This window comes from Balaenoptera acutorostrata, chromosome 3, assembly GCF_949987535.1.
Source record: "Balaenoptera acutorostrata chromosome 3, mBalAcu1.1, whole genome shotgun sequence".
NCBI lineage: Eukaryota > Metazoa > Chordata > Mammalia > Artiodactyla > Balaenopteridae > Balaenoptera > Balaenoptera acutorostrata.
In genome coordinates this window covers 62,643,876-62,666,016 of record NC_080066.1, presented here as the reverse complement: position 1 = coordinate 62,666,016, position 22,141 = coordinate 62,643,876, and the positions used below count along the sequence as shown (strand labels likewise).

The 22,141-nt window shown below is 40.5% G+C and overlaps 1 protein-coding gene across 5 annotated transcripts in view; it reads right to left on the bottom strand.

Annotated features, from left to right (window-relative positions):
* Positions 1-22,141, bottom strand: part of SIN3A (SIN3 transcription regulator family member A) — a 64,596-nt gene that overhangs the window by 14,934 nt on the left and 27,521 nt on the right. For all 5 annotated transcript variants that reach the window (XM_007197672.3, XM_057542634.1, XM_057542633.1 and 2 more), the window contains 13 exons: positions 18,402-18,508; positions 17,453-17,735; positions 16,154-16,405; positions 15,426-15,578; positions 15,127-15,285; positions 13,133-13,222; positions 11,047-11,165; positions 10,253-10,463; positions 9,829-9,945; positions 7,197-7,435; positions 5,654-5,837; positions 4,012-4,585; positions 1,600-1,769 (listed from right to left, as the gene is read on the bottom strand). In XM_007197672.3, coding sequence (XP_007197734.1) covers positions 1,600-1,769; positions 4,012-4,585; positions 5,654-5,837; positions 7,197-7,435; positions 9,829-9,945; positions 10,253-10,463; positions 11,047-11,165; positions 13,133-13,222; positions 15,127-15,285; positions 15,426-15,578; positions 16,154-16,405; positions 17,453-17,735; positions 18,402-18,508 — 2,658 coding nt within the window. The remainder of the gene's footprint in view (positions 1-1,599; positions 1,770-4,011; positions 4,586-5,653; positions 5,838-7,196; positions 7,436-9,828; positions 9,946-10,252; positions 10,464-11,046; positions 11,166-13,132; positions 13,223-15,126; positions 15,286-15,425; positions 15,579-16,153; positions 16,406-17,452; positions 17,736-18,401; positions 18,509-22,141) is intronic.

The window sequence follows — 22,141 nt, the reverse complement described above, 5'->3', positions numbered from 1 at the left end:
ATGCAGGAGAGGGGAAAAAAACCTCCCCAGTCTAACCCCAGATGGTCTGGCCATATTCTGAGTCCCACGCCAGATGTCTGTGAGACTGCCTATTGTATTCTTAAGACAAACCCCTCTTAAACTAGTCTAGAAAAGTAAGATAAATATATGGTTTGACCTTGAAATATATGTTCCACCTCCAGTCAGCAATGAACTCTGGGAGAACAGCAAAGGAGATAAGGAGAGTAAGAAATGTTATGCCTCCAATTCAGGAGTTAAGCTGAGGAGCATAAACATGTTTTAAAAACACTGGATTCAGATTTCTGGATAAAACCTGTCTCCATAAAAAAAGATTGGACCTGACATATTATTGACTCAAAACCATAACCAGGTGCTTCTAGTAAATGGATTAATTGCATCTATTGTTTAGAAAACCAACCTTGGGCTTATAAAAAAAATAAATAAGCTGGTTGTATTAGATTTTTAAAGTTGTACTGGTAGTATGAAAGACTTTACTTCTAGCTGTAGCAACAGCAAACTTGTAAACAGAAACATAAGCACATGGTAACTGAAGTCTTTTATGTAAATCTAGGGGACATTAACAGGCATTAGTCTCTCAAAAATTATGACCCTAGCTGATTGTATACATGTAAAGATTTCTGTCCATCACCATAAAGACCCCTTAAGGGAAGGCCTAATAACCTCTTCAACTTTCAGCTCTCTGCCTGACAACTTTTGTGAAGATGCCAAGATTCAGTCATGTGAAGCAACATTCCTTGACTCTGAGTAGACCCTGTGAGAGGGGTGCAGAGCCATGCATCCTTCTAAATTCAAGGCAAAAGCATGAGTACTTTGTGAAGGATTCCATATTTTATCTGAGGAAAACACTGAGCAACAAGCTTTTCTTTCCATAGTAGTGGTGTGGACTCTAGAATTAGAATTTTCTTTTTAAAAGTTTTCACTTTAAAGAAAGTGGTGCACTAACAACAGACTCTGATCCCTTCAAAAGTTCAGAACTAAAGACAAAGGAATGGAAACCTATTACATGTTATTTGCTGTAAAATTATTGTTGTAAAGAACAACATATTTACAAACTCCCAGGGTGCCACAAGAATAAACCACAAAAGCAACTACAAATCTAACTCAGAGGGAATCTCAGACAGTGAGGTGGACAGAGTATTACAAAAGATGTTGTATGAAACCCTTCCTGTAAAAAAAAATGTTAAATAAGGAAAGTCCATAGAATTACCAACACCTACGGAAGAGGAAACTGAGCTCACGCCTGGTACCCGACGTAAGAGCTGGGAGGGTAGGGCAGGGGGTCAGGACCAGTGCTGGGGGTAAAACATCAGGTCTCAGGTAGGCTCATACTCCCAGGGCCCACTGAGCAAAGCAAAGGAGTCAACCACATGGCTGAAGTACTCCCACTCTGTTAACAGGAGAAATCCGACATCACATCACATTAACCTCTCCCTCCCCTCTACAGAACCATGAGTTCATAAACATCATTATATGAGGAAACTGACTTTCCTTTCCCAACAGAAATCTTGCCTTTTCTCTTTCCTGAATCCATCTGTAGACATTCTCCCTCACCAACCCTAGCCTCCGCCATGCCCTCACCTGTCTGACAATGCTCTGGATGAGTTTGTCCATGGTAAAGGCAATGTAGGCATGAATGGTAAACATCTCTCTCAGTGAATCTTCATACTGTGAAGAGTCTATGTTGCCATCCAGCAGGCTCCGCACCATATCCAGGAAAGCTGGGTAATAATCTTCTACATCAACATCCACTGTGGGAGAGATGGGAGAGATGAGGCCTTACCCTGCTAAGAAAAGATCGGAAGAGAAGGCAGGGCAAATCCCACAGCTGGCCTAAAGAGCACTTAACAGAACAAACCCTAGGTGTTTAGTCTGCTGCAGAGAGATGGGATCTGACAGGTGGCTACAACCCCCAGCACTGTCTATTAAAGGAGAGTGACTATGCAACTTTAACAGCGGCTTCTCACACCCCGACTGACCGTGGCTGAAAAACACTTATTTACAGTATGGCCTGACTATGCGTGACAGGAGAGCAAAATATCCCAGGGAAGAAGTTTCTTCAACAAGTTCTTGGCTCCCCTGCTAAGAGAGGAACCTGCTCTCGCAGCCTGCAAAGGGCATCCCTCACATGGATCGCCTGCTCATACAGCTCTTTCAACGGAGCATCAAGGGCTGAAGAGAAAAGGCAGACGGAACCATACTCTAGCACTGGGAAACCCCTCGGGAACAGAAAAAGAGGAGTGCAAATTAAATCCTCTATGAATAATGAAGTGATCTGCATTTGTCAAAGTCCTTTTGTTTAAAAATGGATTCCCAATATTGTACTTCACAAATTACATTAAATGATCTGTACTTGCTGCATATGAATCACTTCAACCACCAGCTGGAATCTTATCAGTTGTTACAGAGACGTCTGGCAACTAGCAGAGTGCACAAGGAAAGGTGAAAGGACTCCGCCTTTAGTTTACTAAAATAAGACCCATTTACATAAAGCTCAAAAACAGGCAACTCTGATCTCCAGCGCTGGCAATCAAGACTGTGGCACGACGGGGCTACTGGTTATGTTCTGTTTCTTGATCAGGGTGCTGCTTATCAGGTGTGTTTGCTTTGTAAAAATTCGCTGAGCTACACAATTCGGATGTGTATACTTTTCTGTATATGTGTTGCACTTCAATAAAAAGTTCACTGAAATGAAAAAAAATTACAACAAGAACTCTTTGTCTTTGACATTTAGTTACCTCTTTGTAAAATATAGGGGAAAAAAGGCTGAGAGCAAAAGCTGAGTCCATTTGCATTTATCTCAAGTGTGATGGATTCATTCAAGACAGGTTAAACAGGACAACTACTGTTTAAAAGAAGCAACTGGCTTGAGTTTCATTACAGAACATTACCTTGTTCAGATCCACAGCATAGGAACGGGCTGTGCTACTGCCGTGAAAAAATGCTTTCATGTCAGAATAAAGCTTTGAGCGCTATGAGCGCAGCAAACCACATGACCCACGATCAGTGTGAGGCTTGACATTATTACTCAAGAACAAACTGTAAGCCTCAAACCAGGTTAAGTCAATGGTCAAGCCAGGATTAGGCCATCTTCTGTCTCATTTCTACCCAAGCAGATGGAATCACTATACTGAAGTCTCTCAAGCTAGTATTAATCCAGATAAAGGCTTTTAGAATTAATTCCCAGGTTCATTAGCTCTTCAACAGATAGAAGGCCAGGGCTTCAAATGGGCTTCTTACACCAATAACAGTTTTTTTAAAAGAAAAGAAAGGATAATTCACTCCAAAGATTGGCTATTTCCTAAAGAGCACACAAGAAAGTCTTCACAAAAAAGCTTTCGGCTCACAGCTTAAGTACCTAACTTATGACCTGAAGAGATATCTAGAAGCAAGCAGCATAGAATTACTTAGAGGATATGGTGGCTTCCTTAATCCTCATTTATTTTCCTTTTCCTGAGTCTTCTATCTTCATTCCTGTTCTGCCTGTTCTGCTGTCTCAAACCATCTCTTGAGTCCCCATCTCCTCTTCTGCATCTGTCTCAGGCATGAACAACTAGGAATTTATGTTCTGTCATGGAGTGAAACCAACTATGATGTTTGAGTCACGTCTCTGTCCTTTCAAACACTTTGCAATAACCCAGAGATCTGCCATTTGGGAAACTGACAGTAACTGACACCCACTTCCCTGGTGTCCATAGTACCAGCTACTGAGTGTCCATGATCCAAGCAGTGCACAGGGTGCTTCGCATATATTCCTCCAATTGTCCCAACAACCCCAAGAGACAAGTAGTACCTCCATTTTACAGATAAACAGGTTCACAGAGTTTAAGTAAGGTCACACAACCAGTAAATTGCGGTGCTAGGATTTGAACCTAGCCAGCCTCTAAGGCCTGCCTGTGCTCTATGTATAAAAGAAAGCAGTCCTGAGTCTAACTAGGCCCTGAGGTCCCCAATCCCTCACATCTTCTGTAGACCGACAATCTAAGCACTCACTAGGTTCTTTGAGACGTAGCTGGATGGCGGGGCTGTCACTCTTGTCTCGCTTTATGCCCAACACTTCCCGTTCCCACTCTCTCTCTCGGTTTTCTTCTTCAATTTGCCGTTCAGCTTGGGAACAAATCCGCAGCAGCCTCAAGCAGAGTATCTGGTGCAGTCGCATAAAGATATACCAGTTATTATTAACATAGAAGAGGTTGTATACTTCATCCATCCCTCTTAACTTCTGAGCTGCTGTGTTACTAAACAGTAGCTTGGACTTAGGGGGACTGCCCCCAACACCATTGTGCTTCTTAGCCGCCCCTGTGGCTTCATCTACATCCATCTCTTCTTCTTCCTCTTCCTCCACATCTGAGAGATCACCTCTCTGAGCAAAGAGCAGATCTGGAATAAAATGATGCATGATTTGCTTGATTTTATATTTGTCCTCCTTCTGAATGCCTGTCTGCCTCTTCACATGGTGGATAATCAGAGCAGCAGCATCTTCCAGAATCTGTTTGTCTTCATAGGCAAGTGAGAGGTGTGGGCCAACAGGTACACCAGCATTTTCTTCCGTAGCCTGCTCTTGCCTCTAACAGGAGAGAGAGACAAAGTATTATGCGACATACCTACAGAAACAACAAACAGACCTATGAGACTACACCAGCAGTACTTTCTATTAACCACAGTGGCCATTATTTTTCAATCCAAAACTTCCAGAAACAAAAAGACAGTGTGCGAGTTGTGGTTTGATACCAAAATGATTGGTGCCTTCCAGACACTGAAGACTCATAAGAGACAATGGGACAGAACTGGGACCATCTTTTAAAATTCCGGATTAGTATTTATGGAGGATACGATATGAAGTCTAGGATTTACTTTAAAATCCTTCTGGGGTGGGAGTGTGGAAGGTGGCAGATACAACAAAATTGGCAAAATAGAGGTGATTAAGTTTAGGTAAGAGCTCATTTTACTATTCTCTCCCCTTTTGTGAATGTTTGATAGTTTCATAATACAAAGTTTTTTCAAATTCAGGATCACACCACTTCTAGGAATTCTCAATCACACTGTATTTGTTTCTAACCATCCCCTAAGACTGTGAGCTCAAAGAAAGCAGGATTAATTTCTTATTCATCTCTGTATCCTAGCTCCCAGTACTCTATATAATCCTGGTAAGGATGCCGAATAAACAAGGATTAGGAAGAATCTCGGGGGAGTTCTCTGGCGGTCCAGTGGTTAGGACTCCACACTCTCAGTGTGGAGGACCCAGCTTCGAGGAACTAAAATCCCACAAGCCACACAGTGCGGCCAAAAAAAAAAAAAAGTCTGGGGATCAATGATATTATTTTAAGCTGTGGGAAGTTGAGATGGGCTACACGAAGGAATATAAGGTACTGTTGGAAGGAAACAGATAGGGAGAGAAGTGGGAGATGGGGGTAGTGGGCATGAACTGAAACCAGGATGGGAAACTAGTAAAACAGCTCAGTGAGGCTTAGGTTTAAAATGGTAGAATCAGGAATAGAAGTCTAAGCTATGCAGCAAGAATCAACAAGTTTTGGAGGGTCTCACGTTCATATAACAAAGGTAATGTGCAGCAGTAAAAGCTATGCTGAACATACAGGCTGGGGACTTCTCACAGATGTAGAGACCTCCAGCTCACCTCATCATAGATACTCTCAATCTCGTTGAGTAAGCTCTTAGACCTCAGCACCTTGGTGTCATTTTGTTTAAAGTTGATGCCTTGGTGGTCCAGAGATTTCAAGTAGTATTTCTCATTTTGCTCTCTCCACACCTTGTTAAAGCCTCTCTGAGCTTCTCGCCATTCTTCCTCTTTCATCTTCAACCTAGTGGGGTGGAAGGTGGAAACAACAAGACATGGGAATCCAGATGAGGGAATTTTAAAGTAGGGAGTCATATTGGAATTCTGCACTGGAATCCTGGCTCTGCCATATTAGCCATATAAGACTGTTTCCTTATCAGTAAAATAAGGATAACAGCACCTAATCTCATACGGGTTTAGAAGTAAGAAATATGTCAAGTTTATTTTATTTCGAAGGTCAAAAGATATAGCAGATCTGTCAAAACTGTTGGCAACTTTGGGGTAAATTTTATTCAAACCAGTCTTCAACTCTGATACATGAGAAAATTACTCATTCAGGACTTACTTTGGGGAAGTAATTTGTCCCAAAGTCAGAAATCTTGCCAAGAATAGTTATTTCTCAAACAATATTCCACAGAATACCCTAGAAAAGGAGATTCTCTTCCTTGGCCAGCTAAAACAAACTGAAACAAGTTTCTTTGCTATAGGACTTCTGAGAACGTTTATTATGCTAATGTAAATGCAAAAGTCTAAGAGCAGAGAACTTGCACAATAATGTTCCTCTGGACACAGTTTGGAAATTCTAATGAGAACTGATCCTGATACTCTAGAAGAGAGGAGAGTAAGATCAAAACCAGCACTAGAACTGAAGAATATCCTCCATCTCAAAGACAAAAGTTAAATGCTACTGGCAAGGAGAGGAACAGCTTGTGCCAGCTCTTGAGGAGAACACTAGGGAGGAACAATAAAATCTGGGCACTTGTGCACTGTGCAGCAGGTTTCACCAGGTGATACAGAAGGAGGCCCCTATGAATCTTAGCTGGGATTCATAGTGTAGTACACAGTGCCATGTGCTTGGAGGAGCCTGGGCCTCAGCCTTGGCCTCCTCCTTGATACCTAGCCTTGATACCTAGGTGGGTTCAACAGCCCCTCTATACCTCAGGCTGAAGTTTTGTTAGGAGAAAGAAGGTATTCTTGGTAAAAATGGCAAGCTAATAAGTCTTTTTAAATAACACATATCAATTTTACAAAGACAAAGTGATTTTTCTTATTAAAAAACAAAGATGTGAACATTGGTTAGTACTGAGTGGCAGGAACATGGGTGGCTGTTTTCTTCTTTGTTCTTTTCTCTATTTTAAAATAATACCTCAAACACACAGAGCATTCCACTATGGACTTTAAAGGTTTGTTCTCTACTGTTGGTAACACAGAACCCCATCGGGAAGCTCCACTACCCGACACTCCACCTGATTTCCTACAACCAGGGTTGGGGAGAAATGGAGGTCTCATGGGATAACCAAGTCGAAAAGGAGAATCTTATTTAATGGACACTACATCTGTCAAGAAGCACACTGAAGCATGAAGGGCATATTCACTCAGGTACCTTTTAAGGACAATTGGGACGGCAATGGAGGGGTTCTTCCTCAGACCATCAATGATGTCAGCTGCTTTATCAGCATATATCCTTTGGAGGGCTTTTCGATGGATGACTTCTGATGTGCCCCCGAGGGTGTTGTCCAAGCGAAATTTGGCTTGTTCCTCAGCAGACAGGCGGGAAAGCTTCTTCTGTATTGCTTCCAGAACCCGGATCGTTGCCAGATTGGTCTCTAAAACTACATCAAGCTAAAGAAAAAGACAAAGTATGCTCAGGACCCCAACCAGAACAGAATAGCTGTCAGGAGTATAAGGTAGAAGAAGTCAAACTCCTTGGATTTGAATCCTGGCTCTGCCATACCATAGCCATATAAAACTCTGTGTCCTTATAGGTAAAACAGGGATAACACCACCTACTCTCATAAGGTTGTTTTCTGGATTTAACAGTACAATCCACGTAAAGGATTTAGCACGATGCCAGACACGCAACAAACATCCAATAAATGATGGCTAAGCAGTACTTAATACTTGTACCACCACCAGTGTGCTTTACTTAGGACTACTGGCCCCCAGCCCCCACACCAGAGGGACCTAATAGGAGGCAACCTTACAGACAGTTTCCCCTGAACTTTCATGAATTACTAAGATGTTACAAACAGTAACAACCACTACAACGAAATCCCAAAAAGACCATTCAAGATTACCAATCAGTCTCATGAGTAAGGTTTTTCAGGGTAACTTGAAATGTTTAAATATTTAATAGCCTTGTTCCACATCTAGTAATAATAAGAGCAGTGGCTATCATTCCTTACGGGCTTCAATGTCGTATCTGTGGGTAACCATTTAAATTCTTACTGCATTTCTGGCATTTTATTTTCTGGCAAGGGCTTAGCCTGACCTGGTTAAGGATATGACTAGCAACCTTTGAGTTAACTTTTTTCCAAGGCTTAACACAAAATTCTCCAGATGAGAAACAGAAAATGAAGTAAATGAGCAGTCTCAAGGGTCTATGACCAAATGTCTGTGTGCTTCCTAATTTTTGTAGTTTCAGGACTATGGCAGTCATTTTGTCAAATATTTCTGGTCCCCCTTTTCCCCAGTTATGGATAAATGATGGATTGAACTTCCTGGCTCCCTTGTGATTAAATAGGGCCATGCAACTAGTTTTGGCAAATGAGTTTTGCACAGGTGAGTCAAAGTAATGTCTATTACTTCTAGGCTAGAGCATTTAAGGGTGCAAGATCCATCGGAGCTCTTTTTCCCTCTAGTCACTGGCACTGTTCAAGATGGTGGCATTCTGTCAGCCTAGGTCCCCACGTAATTCTGATGAGCAGAATCTCCTGCTAAACATCATGCATATGTAGTATGATGAAGAAATAAATCTATTTTTTTAAGCCACTGAGATTTGGGGGTTGTCTGTATTGCAGGAATGTTAACCCATCCTGATGTATAAAGGATTCAAACTAGTCCATCCCATCCAATCCTAAGCATGTGCATATGCACACACACACACATTTCTTGCGTCTTCACTCCTGTAATAACAAGTGGGAAATGAGGCTGTTGCCTCTCATTTGCAGGCATACTAGTCGAGAATAGGAATATCCTGTCAAAAACAGAGGCCAGTCTCTGCTTTCTCACACATCATCTAAACTTACTAAACATAGGTAAAAAAGAAATGCTTTCTTTAGCTTGATAAACCTTTCTATAGAAGTTAACATCTGTCACGATTGAGTTTTCTGCAAATGGTTGAAGCTCCTCATAAACACTGGGGCAGAGATGGCCAACCGCCTGCCAGTGGCCAAGCAACATGGGGCTCTTCATTCAAAACATGCCAGAAACAGATGAAGCAAGTGTGAAGGGGGATAATTGGCAGAGAGCTAAATCAGTATGGATTTAAAAAGGAGCAAAATATCTCCCATCCATATGAATGAGCAGGGGCAGTCGGTTTTATATAATAAATACATTAAATAGGATGCACGTAATTTTACGTCTCAAGACACATTTAACATTCCATTTTTGTTGGTATCAGTGAACTAGACATTTAAACACACTGAGAATTGAGTCCATTTTCAGTACTCCCACTCCTGGTATTGGGGATCTCTACCAGCTCATTTCTTCACTCCAGCTCTTCCCTTCCCAACTACTTTAAAATAAAGTCCCTAACTCTACTTTCTTTCAAATGGAGCCAAATCAATATCAGAAATATGAAAGAGGAGTTCCAGTTCTCACAGGAGAGCTGGTTTGCTAACCATTTTAAGATACCTGCTAAAAATAATACACACTTTAAGATAAATAATTTAAAACAGCTGCAAGAAAGCCCACTAGGTCTAAAGATACTGATTTTATATACCATGTAGACACAATAACCTTTAAAATGTTATTGAAAATTCAAAGGAGTATTATTCAGCCATCAATGGATAATTTCAGTTACAAAGGGTAAGTCACATTTGTCATAAAAATATTACTAATACATTTGACAAAGTCATAAAACATGGTAAATACAATAAGCATTTACCACAGAAGAACGTGAGCCTCTCGCTCCTTTGTCTTAAAAAACCAACCCTCCCAGGTAGGTATTTAAGATATCTTCTCGTTCCAAATCTCCCATTTCCCCAAACTACAAATGATAAAGGAGCTTGTACCTCAAAACGTTCATCTTCACAACGATAGATATGTTCTTCATACTGAGTTTTCTTGGAACTAACAAAGGTGGAGTCCTCAGACCAGGAGGGGAAGGAAACCCAGGTATCATTTAAAACCTTTGGGTAAAAGAAGAGAAATGGAAACAAAAGTGTAACAAAGTTTTTTGGTGATTCAGCATTCTCAATAAGAAAGACAAAACTTTAGGGGAGGGAAGAAACAGTTAACATTACAAGTTTCACCTTTAGCAAGTTTAAAAAGATAGTAAGAAAAAGGTTCTCAATAAAGGTATAAAACATTTTCTTTTGAAAAAAGACAGAAAAGCATTTTGGTTTCCTCATTCATGTAAATTCTCCATCCCAGGTACCACTCCCTTCTGGAGGAAGCTGCGGATTCAGGGCTGATCCCTTCTCGGGAAGGCCTTACCTCTTTACAGAGAGGAGTCCGTCCTGTACACTTGGGCTGCTGGTAACTCTTTGGTAGGGCTCGATAGCTGGAGCCCAACCGTTTACAAGAGGCATAATCTATCTCCATGGCAATGCCCTCTGTGGCTCGTTCCTTTGGAAAGGTTTCCAGATGTACAGACTCCTTATAGCCCAGAAAGTTTTTAAACCAATTAAACAATTCTGGGAATTTCCTGAAGAATCAAACCAAAAATTGGTGAGCAATTAGAAGCATGATGCAGTAATCCTGAGGTGTGACTACCACTATCTGGTGTTGGCTCAGAACTCTACTACCATTGGACAAATTCCAATGACAATTATTATTTCCTGCCTAAGAAGCAGTGCTTCTGAATACTTGGCTTCTCCTTTTCTTATAGAGTGCTCTAAGACCAGTTAAGGTGGTGATGGAAGAACTGTACCAAAACTAGGCAATAACGAGCCATTTTCTAATCAGGCATATTGCTTCAATGTTCAGATAATTCTTAGGTTGTCAAAGTCAAGATTCTAGAACCCTAGAAGAGACTGGTCTCTATAAAACCTCCAACATTGGTCAGGGGATCAGGAGACCACTAGTCTTGGCCAATGCCCTCTCTGACTATTTTTTCATCTCCAAAGTTGAACTAGAAGACTTCCCAGAGGAGTCTCTTGACACTGACATTTTATGAGTCAACTGACCCACCACAATCAAATTAATTTTGCCTATCACATACTCCCACAAACTAAGTTTTATTTCACCTCCATATCACACATCAGGGCTAAGCTCCTGACTCCACTTACCCCAGGAACGGAGAGACTAACTGCACAAGCTCCGCCCGAGAGATCACCTCCTGGTTAAAGATAACAAGACAGCGCAGGAAATTTTCATAGGCCTCTGCACTCCGCAGAGCCTTTCGGACCTTATGGAGACAGCCGAAAGAAAAATAATTAAGCAAGGAATCAAGAGATCCTGGACTGCTTTTAAAAGACTGGGGAAATTTGAACTGTATTTGACAATATTAAGGAATCAATGTTGGTTTTCTTAGATGTGTTAATGCTTATGTTTGAAAAAAGGTATCATTTAAAAAGGAAACTTAGTAAAATACTTATGGATGAAATAATACATTATCTGAGATTTGTCCCCAAATAAGAGTAAGAGTACACATGAAACAAGTACACCGGCTAGGAGTTGAGAACCGCTGAGGTTGGATGGCGGTGGCATGAGGAGTCATTTTACTGTTCACTTTAATTTCACATGTTTAAAGTTTTCCATAATAAAAATTCTGAAAAACAGATCCTGGAGTAAAGAAGACATTCACCGTCTCACATGCCTGATTCTCTGGACCATATCAGAGTTACCCAAGCTTTTATTGCCTCTCCTAACAGGTATGTACAGCAAGAATCTTTGACAACACTCTTTTCGAACTCTGGTAATCCTGAATAAATGACCTTTTAAAATAAGGTACTTTTGTCCTCTGACCTGATTCTTTTCCTTTCTCCATTTATAATATTGAGAATTTTAATATCCAAAATGCTAAAAAAAATGGCACAAAGTAATACTAGCCTGGCTAGATGAGCAATCTGGACTTTTAATTTCATATATAGATATGTACTTAGTATTGTGGGGGGTGGAGACCCTCACACCAGGCCAAGCGGTTTATCAAAAACCCCTTCTCCAGGCTCCCATATACTTTTCGTAACGATCAATCAGTAGACACTATACCAAATGTGTACCTTCAGAGCAAATGATGAATATTTACTTTTAATTTTTATTAACTTGTAAACACATACAAAAGCAGACAGAATAGTCTTAACGAACCTCTTGTACTCACCCAGTCGCAGTGATCAATCAATACACAGTAAATTTTGTTTCATCTATGCCCATTTCCCCCACCACTGAATTTTAAAGCAAACTCCAGACTTTTCATCTACACACACTTCAGTATGTATCTCTAAGAAATAAGTACTTCAAAAATGACCAAAAAAATACCACCACTCTTTTAAAAATTAACTTACTCGGTCCCCCGTCCCTCACCCTTTCCTTGCCATTTGTTGGTTGTGACCTGGACTTCTACATTTGCCTCAAAAGCACCAAGTACCCAGGTTGCCCTCAGAAATGGTTCAAGTCAGAGCCAGGGATGCTTAACTGTTTTGCAGCACAGCTCACACAGGCAGAGAGCAATCGGGAGGCACCAATCATGGAGATGCTAAATCATTTGCCCTTTTGCAAAAACCCAGAGGTGGAAGACAGGTTAAGTCACCACCAGATCAATCCAGGCTGGTTCCTGCCAGTGAGAAGTCTGACGTTTGCCAGCTACCATGATGAAAGTAGCCTGCTAATCAAGTTGACTCCAAGGAGGAAGTCAGGCACATACCACACAACACCGTTTAGACCAGTAATCTCAACTCTGGCTGCTCATTAGAATCACCTGGGGAGCTCTGAAAACACAGTTAAATCAGAATTCCCATGAACCCAATATGCGATACCAAAAATAAGTATCACAAGCAATCAGGTTAAAAGTCTTCTTAAGTCCTCAACAATTGGTGCACTGACACTCCCCACTATACAGATCTGGATAGCTACAACAGGGAGTTCCAGATATCTTTTAAGAGTAATATCATGCATTTCTTTTAAAGCTTTCTTCCACCATAGCAAATGCTGTATTTTGCTGCAACTACTTCACAAAACTGAAGCAAACAATGCTACCATTTCTCCAGCTGTGCTAATAGTTCTTACAGACTGAAAGGACCTACAATTTGAAAACTATATTAAAAAGTAGAAAGTCCTAATCACCTTGATGCCTCTAAAACAAAATCTTCTTGGGGACAGGGTGATTTTCTTTGGACATTAGTAGCTAATTTTAAATCCAATTCATTCATTACTCACCTTATCAAAAAATAATGATTCCGTTCCTACACCATGTTTGCTGGCATCTGCCATAGAAGAATCCTTGAGGCTGAGCAGTTTGGGTTTCTTCTGCAAAAAAGGAAACACACAAACATGTAAGATTCAAAGAATGGGTTTCTCTGGGTTTTATTTTCTTCTTTTTGTTTTTTTTTGGCCGAGCCTCTCGGCTTTTGGGATCTTAGTTCCCCAACCAGGGCCCCTGGCAGTGAGAGGGCCGAGTCCTAACCACTGGACCACCAGGGAATTCCCTCTCAATTTTATTTTCGTCTCTGTTCTAAGGTTCCATCACTGACCACCACTGATTACTCATTTGCAACAAATGAGAGAATTCAAGTCACTGACTTGCCTTACATCCTAAAAAATTTCCACTCCTCTTCTCTATTTTAGATTCTCTATTGTAGATTGCCTGTCAGTTTTTTTTCCAGAGGTTCACAGATCATTCTACTTCCCAAATACTCTCTCTATAAATGGTCACAGCATTACTGTGACATTAGAATTAATATCCTCACTTTTTTCCATGGGCCAAAAGTAACTTTATTTGGAACCTAACTCCATTGCATTGTCTTCCTAGCTGTGGAGGCAGAAAAGGCTGTAAAAATATCTGGAGTACACAGAAATCAATCTTTAACCTTTACCTTTTAATCGTTCAATTTAAAAATTCATAAAAAAAAAACCAGTTTATTTTCCTAACAGAAGGAATAACCACCTTGTGAGCAATATCCACTCAAACCAACTTAAGATTGCTCTTTCAAAGCAAATGAATGGGCCATACGTAACTACCAGGCAAAAATCTTACTTTAAAAAAGCCACCTCTCAACTACCTGTGAAGAAATGCACAAATGTTTGGAGAAGCAGCACATTTACCTTTGCCACGTTGGAGTACACTCTCTTAGGAGCCATAGCCTCTGCTTACACTGCCTAAGGAGAAGGTAGATAGGGAATCCTAATCTCCCAATATAGGGTTTCCACCTGGGGGTAATCCAGTGTGGGAGGAGACTAACATTGGTCTGTATCTGCTGACCTGATTCCTGCTACTCCTATAACACTCCTTCCTAAAGTGAAGAAATATAACCTATTACTATGTTCAACTTGCTTTCAAAAGGAGAAACCATTATAAACACTGAAAAATAGTTCTTCAATAGTACTTCAAAAGTGTCAACAACACCTAACAGGTCAGTCTTTGTGGTTATTTGCTTATTTACCAGTTACTTCTTACCATTAGAAATTCCTCTAGCTTTTGTTATTCTTTAACTAAATTCCGCCGACACGTCTATCTCTTCAGTGTTACATACAGCTTTAGGATTCACTGAAGCAACATTCAATATATACACCTAGCCCGCTCCCTAGCACAGCTGCCCCACGTCAAAGAGGAAGGGAGTGGGCTCAGCTTTCTGTAGGCAGACCATCAGTGTTTACTCTAACAAGAAACATCACGTGACAGGTCACTAACAGGAGTTGAAGACCAACCGCCCTCTGCTGCAGCCCAAAGGTCCTTCCTTGGAGATTAAGATGATACAGATAAGATCTGGCAACCCAACAAAGAACCATGGACAGGATAGGCCTCTAGACCAAAGAGATCCCACACAGCATATGTGCTTTACTCACAAGAGGACCTCAGAGACCACTGACTTGTTTAGGAAACAATTATCAAACTTAAAAATCTTCTTTCTTAGCACAAGGCAGGAAAAATTAATTCTCAGAAACCCTTGGCAGGAAACAAAAAAAACAGATTCGAGCTACCAGCAAAGAAGAGAGAAAATATAAAGAAAACCAGTAAGAACTCAAAAGTACAGTAATCTGAGCAATTAGCACTATTCTAACATTCCTTCACAAGCCAGATAAAAAGCTTTGCATTGAGTTTCTGTGACATACACCAACTAACTCCCAATACCCAGGATCCAACTGTCAACCCGTGAGCACTGTCCACTAGTATTGCTCCGGAAAGTCAAAATGAGCAGCTGCGCTCTTCTTACCTTCACTGGAGGGGTGGCTCCCGTTCCAGAGTGCCTGCGGATCTGGCAGCCGTTCTGGCTGGGCCTCTGTGGCTTGTTGTTCAGTTGCGGTTTCTTCACAGTGCCTCCGTGGTCATTTCTCACAGAATCGACCTTCTCAGCAGTTGTTTTGCTTAAAAGCTAATTAAGACACATGAAAGAGATGAATGCTCTTATTAAAGCAAGTACGTTTCATTTAGAAAAAAGTCTCCTTCTGATTCCAGCTTCCTAACTTATCTAAGATAACCATTCTCAACAGTGTAGTTCTAAATAAAACTTACCACAGAGCTGTTGGCATCTGGTAGGAACTGCCCAAACTCTGACAACAGATCTTCCTGATTTTTAAAAAGACGAGCCACCTGGGCATACACCTCCTGCTCAGTCAATGCTGGAGTGTAGTTTCCTCCAGCTTCCTTGGCATTCCGCTGCTCTTTCTGATAGGAAATTGCAAATGGGAAGAGATCATATTAGAAGGCCACTGTTTTGAGTGACTCACTTTTGCACACTTTCTGAGATGTCTGGTAGGGGCTTTGTATGTTATCTATTTGGGTTGCACTTAAGAGGAAAGTCTATGTTCTCAGCACCTGTTTTGGCTTCAAACTTTGAAGTTGAGAAAGGAGTGGAAGACAGTGGCTGACAATTCCTTTTGAAAACCAGGACAGTATATGTGAATGCTCAGGGGACTACTATCAACTGATAAAACACAAAATATTAGCGAAATTCCTCCTTCTATTGGAGATTAACTATATTACCCAAATCATTCTTTAAACTTTCCAGATAAATAAGCATTCATTTCACAGAGCAGTGACTTTAAAAATCCTGACCGGCTGCTACAAGGCAATTAAAGTCAGGTAAATCACACTGGCTTTATAAACACACATCACAATTTCTAACTGGTTAATTTCCAGTAAGAATTAGTGGACACAATAATGGTTATTCAAGTCTTCTTGGACTAGCTGTCCCCGGAGGGCAACCTGGTTAAGACAGGTTGAAAGGGCAACTGTCTTACCTGATATGTGTGCAAAATCTCCAGGAACGCTTTGTAGATGTCTGGTTGGCCCTGGAACCTGTTCTTGATCTTATTGACATAGTTGATGGCATGGTTAAACTCCACAGGTTGATTGTTCTGCAAGGGCGGGGCTGTTCCCAACGAGATTGTCACTGGTGTATGAGGCTGGACAGGTGGAGAACGTGGGGACGCATATGGTGGGAGTGGGGGAGTCTGCTGACTGGCTGGAGTATGTGCTTGCAGTTGGGAAGGCTAAAAAGGAAAAAGTCTTTATTCTCCTCAGGAACACAGATGGTTTAACATATGAAAGAAAGGTCAAAGTAAAGAGAAACAAGGTGTCTGATCAACATATATACTTTATTCACTCTGGCCAGGCCACATTAGCCCAACTCAAATCACACTGGGCAGGGGAGGGAAGTGTAGAGGTTCACACATTCTAATACAAAACTTCCAGTCTCCAGTTTTCTAAACACAACCTTAAAAGTGGGCTATGTCTCCAACTACAAGGAAGAATTTTCATACCCAATTTTTAAGCTCACTTGCTGGACAGGTGCAAAGAGAAGAGGAAAAAATACCTTCATTCTACATAGATCTTTAATAGCAAAAAAGACAATTCAATTGTTGCAGTTAACTTCACATAAAAAAAAAGTCTTCTAAATCAGCTCTGCCCAATAGAAAACTCTGAGGTGATGGAAATGTTCCTTATTTGCACTATCCTGCACAATAGCCACTAGCCACATGAGGCTACTGAGCACTTGAAATGTAGCTGGTGCAACTGAAAAACAAAATTTATTTTAATTAATTTAAATTTAAATATAGACATATGTGACTAGTGACTACTGTATCAATACAGTTCTAGACTAAGAACACCCCATCATCATCATCATCAACAAGATCTTCTGCTTAGCTTGATATGACCTAATCTGGTAAATGGAGTAACTTTTGTAAAATGATGACCGTGCGGAAAACAGTGTAATCTGATCATAAGATGACCATTTCTGCCTGTGCTATCCAAGTACTACTACACAAAGCTGCCATCTGTTGGGACGCTCATGGGTTCAAAAAGCAGAAGTTGGGGGCAAAAGAGTCCTTGTAGGTTGTTGATGTGTTGATTTAAACAGATATATAAATATGTGGTATGTAAATGTGAGCCACTTTATAGGGATGCAACTACTGCATCTCCTCCACTGAAATTTTAACTTGTGTTATCTATCTAAGTCTTATACTAAGGGAAAATGTCAAAGGAGGGTGCTTTCTAGGGATGGATTTCACACGGTGCAGAGTTTTCCAAGTGCTCACCTTGCTGACTTTGGCAGGTGGGGGCTGAGGAGCTGGCTGGGCAGGAGCTGGGGCTGACTGGGCTGAAGGCTGGGAAGGATGTTGCGGTGGTGGTTGAGGCTGGGGCTGGATGCCATGGGTTGGAATCTGATGAACCTGGCCAGGAGTTGTCACATTCACCATGTCATTGGTTTGCACCTCAATCTTGTAGCCAGGGGGCAAGAAGGTATTGAAGCCCATGATCAAGTCAGGGTGGCCTTTGAACAGCTGGGACACACGACTAATCACTCCTGGAGTGTCGATGCTGATAAAAAAAAAATATTAAAGTGGCAAGCTTAACAAGCACCCTAGCAAGAAAAAAATCACATTCCACTAGGTTCTCTACACAGGAAAATAAAAATCGACCTGAATAGTACAAAATTAACGACACACAAAGAACTCTGAAATTCCAAAGCCATTTAGCTTCATAATCAAAGAGGCTTGGTCACAATTTAAATAGAATATACATTCATGCATGGTAACAGTCCTATCAAGCAGATACTCAGGCTGTAAGTTTAAAACTTCAATTCCCATGGAAGATCCAACCTCTGATATACCAGTATAAATCATAATGTATCTATCTACATTGTTCAGACGAGTTACTCTTTTATAATAGTGAACCACGCCAGAATATTAGTGTATCTTAAATCAATCCAAAAAGCAAGTAGCCTAATCATTACCGGTTTACTTCCCTGATTAAGTACTAAGAAAAATTTTACTTAAGAAAAATTTACCAGTATGCAGAAAACAAAGGTCTAGGGCCTGCAATTTTCATAAAGCAGTATATAAAAGCACAACCCATGAAAATAAAAGCATAAACCCCCCCAAAAGAGCATCCTTTATCTTTCAGCAGATAAGAATAAGCTATATCCTCCTTCCAAAATCAACATAACAAGCACAAAGCTTGAGTACAACCACGTATATCTTTTACCTCTGAGATTTAAATTCCTTCATGATGTCAAGGAAATCATTGTAGACCTGAGGCTGACTACCAAATTGCAGCTTCACTTGGTCAAGATAGGATAGTGCATCCTCCACCTGAGGCAGGGATAAATCTCAAGGTTATAAAAAGAAAGTCAAGAATTATTTTTTTAAAAATGATTTATGCCTAAATAAAATCAGCATAGTAAATGAAATAGAAATATATAGTAAACATACATAAAAATATTAAAAATTAGTATGTGTACCAGTAATAAAACTGAAGCTTAAAATAAAAATCAACTCATAAAATCTGAAGCCTTGCTTTGGATAATTTTGCATAGCATTATTATTATTTTTTTTTTTTTTTGAGCTACATGCAGGCCAGCAGGGGTGGCTGCAGCACACACTGTAAATCATTAGATAAGAAAGGGAGTAAGTCATGGGGCTTCTTTTTTTTTTTTAAGAAATTCGCGTTCTTTTATTTATTTATTTATTTATTTATTTATTTATTTATGACTGTGTTGGGTCTTCGTTTCTGTGCGAGGGCTTTCTCTAGTTGTGGCAAGTGGGGACCACTCTTCATCGCGGTGCGCAGGCCTCTCACCATCGCGGCCTCTCTTGTTGCGGAGCATAGGCTCCAGACGCGCAGGCTCAGCAATTGTGGCTCACGGGCCCAGTTGCTCCGTGGCATGTGGGATCTTCCCAGACCAGGGCTCAAACCCGTGTCCCCTGCATTGGCAGGCAGATTCTCAACCACTGCGCCACCAGGGAAGCCCCTTGCATAGCATTATTAGTGAAGAATAGTCACATTAATACATCATTCACTTATTCGTTCATTTATTCATTTCACAAATATCTACTAAGCAGCAACAACATGCCAGGCCAGGCCCAATGTGAGGTACTAAGGAGTCAGTGACAAATAAGCCACGGTCCCTGCTCTACAGAAATTCATTTCACATCCAGTTGGGAATCATAACACTGTGGGGCAAGTGGGCAATTACCGAATGCCCAGAGAGCACATGGGAAGGGCACCCCTCCACACACTAAAAAAAAAAAAAAACCTTATGGGGACATAAGGGAGGGCTTCCCCCAGAAGTGGTGTCTAAACCGAGTCCTAAGGATGAGTACTAGTTAGCAAAAATGAAGACCCATGAAGAAAGTCAGAGGAAGCAGCATCCCAGACCGGACACCATCTGGTACATTTGGAAAACTAAAAACAGTTCAGTTTGGCTAGAGGATCTGTGGTGAAAAGGAGAAATGGTGGTAGGAAGAGAGAAAAGAGATAACACAGGAGAGGATGCAGGACCTAGACCCTGAAAGGTCTTGTAAATCTTGTTAAAAAGCAATTTAGGTCTTCCCTGGTGGCGCAGTGGTTAAGAATCTGCCTGCCAACGCAGGGGACACGGGTTTGAACCCTGGTCCGGGAAGATCCCACATGCTGCGGAGCAACTAAGTCCACGCGCCACAACTACTGAGCCTGCGCTCTAGAGCCGGCGAGCCACAACTACTGAAGCCCGTGAGCCTAGAGCCCCATACCCTGCAACAAGAGAAGCCACCACAATGAGAAGCCCGCGCAACAAAGGGTAGCCCCCGCTCGCCACAACTAGAAAAAGCCCGCGCACAGCAAAGAAGACCCAACACAGCCAAAAATAAATAAATAAATAAATAATTTTTAAAAAAGCAATTTAGATTTTTATCATCTGCACTTTAGTATACTCAATTTGGTTACAGTGTTGAGAACGAGTTGGTGCAAGGCAGAAGAGATTAAAAGGAGGTAAAACCAGTCATTGTATAAGGCTAACTCATGTGTGAACACGAGTGGCGTAAATTATAGTACTGACCAAAGGAAAAGAGAGAACTGGACAGATTCAAAAGCTTTTTAGGAGATAGAAGTAACAGGGTTTGGGGACTGACTGATTGGACATGGGAGATAAGGGAGAGGGAGCATTCACAAAGAGGAACAAGTTTGAAAGGCTAGGAAGTTATGAATGTGATTTAGAACAGCTTAAGTTTTAGTTACTCAGGAGACATCTAAGGGAACTGCCTACTAGGTGTACCTTACATACTCTGGGATTATTTTTAATTATATAAAACATCAAGTTTAGGAAAGTTTCACAAGTAAACATCTGATTTGATAAGCACTACTCTTGTGATATATTGTGAAATAGAACATTCATGTTCAAATAAGCCATTAAACAGTATTCCAAGAGTTGCCCAAACTTCCACTATGGCCATGGTTAATCAGAGCATTTCAGTGTTGCTAGAGCACAGAGTGTATACTTGGTCAATATCCACTCATCTGATGGTTGGTCTTTCGGTAGTTTAGAAATAACTTGACAATTTTTGTTGGAATTCAATGGACTATTTAATTCATATTCAGAATTTTCCATATTAAAATGGTTCACTAATGACCAAATTGATGGAACTTAAAACTCACTAAGTTTGCAGAAGAAACAAAGACTCTGGAAGATATTTAAGAATAGCATTCACAGTCACAACAGAGGAGTTATCAAAAATAAACAAATACACAAAAAATTAAAAACAAAAACAAGCACTCTATGGTATAACATAATTAATACACAGAGGGAAAAAGTGCTGAAACCTGAAGGAAGGAAATTATATGTGATGTGTGTATGTTTGGAAGAAAAAGGTACAGGTCATAATGAACCACTGTTTAAATATTAGTTATAAAATAACACTACACTTAAGAAAGCCAGCATGACACCTACATTATAAATAGAAGCCTGCATGTAAGAATAGTGAGGAAATCCTCTAGTTACCTGAAGTGTAGTACAACTCTTTATAAAAGCACATATACAGTTCTAGGAATCACAGCTTAGAAAAAAACAACTTGGAACTAGTCATTTGAAAGCTGCAAGTTTAAGGAGGCACTTGGGGAGGCTCTTAGATTCTGCTGATGAATTTTCCTGGCTCACTTCAACAGGCATTTATTAGTAAGGTCCTTAACCTCCTAAAGTCCACAATCTTGTTGGGGAGACAAACACAAACAACTGTAAAGAGAACTTGCTAAATATGTGCCAAATATGTATGCTACTGGCATTCAACAAATAACTAAATCACACCAAACATGCCTCAAATTATTCAAATCTTCCTTGTCATCAATCTGCCAAAGACAAAAAAGAAAGTATAGACAATGTTGATGCTTGAAATAACCTAAGTGTTCTCACTGAACACTTCCTTATTATAGAATATAAATGATTTATTGAAGTTGATTCAAATGCTTATAAAGCATTTTAAGACTGATCCAAAAATGGCAAGCAATGTGAGAATACTGAATGAAATTACATGGAGGCACAAGAAAGCATTTTACCTCTCCTCATTAGAAAGGAAATTCAACAAGTTATGCCCAGGAATCACATTCAAGAGCTTGTAACTAAAAGAACAGAGCAAGAAGACCTAACTCTACCTGTGACTCACTCTATAACCCCAACTCTAAAGCCCTTTCATGCTTCCTTGACAGCTTCTGTAAAACATACAAAGCACACTCTATATACTTATACGCAAGTGAGGAAAGAGAATAAAATAGGTGCTATGCCTTTGATAGGACTGACTGGAAAAGGGATATAGAAATAAATATTTTTTTTTGTTAGTTTAACAGTACGTTTATAAGCTCTTTTGCAACATTAAGGTATTAACTGCTGAATACAGTATTACTATGGAATTAAGTCACACCAAACCAACTTTAAAAAAAATATTTTCAGGACTTGGTGAAGTGCTAAGTCCATAGCA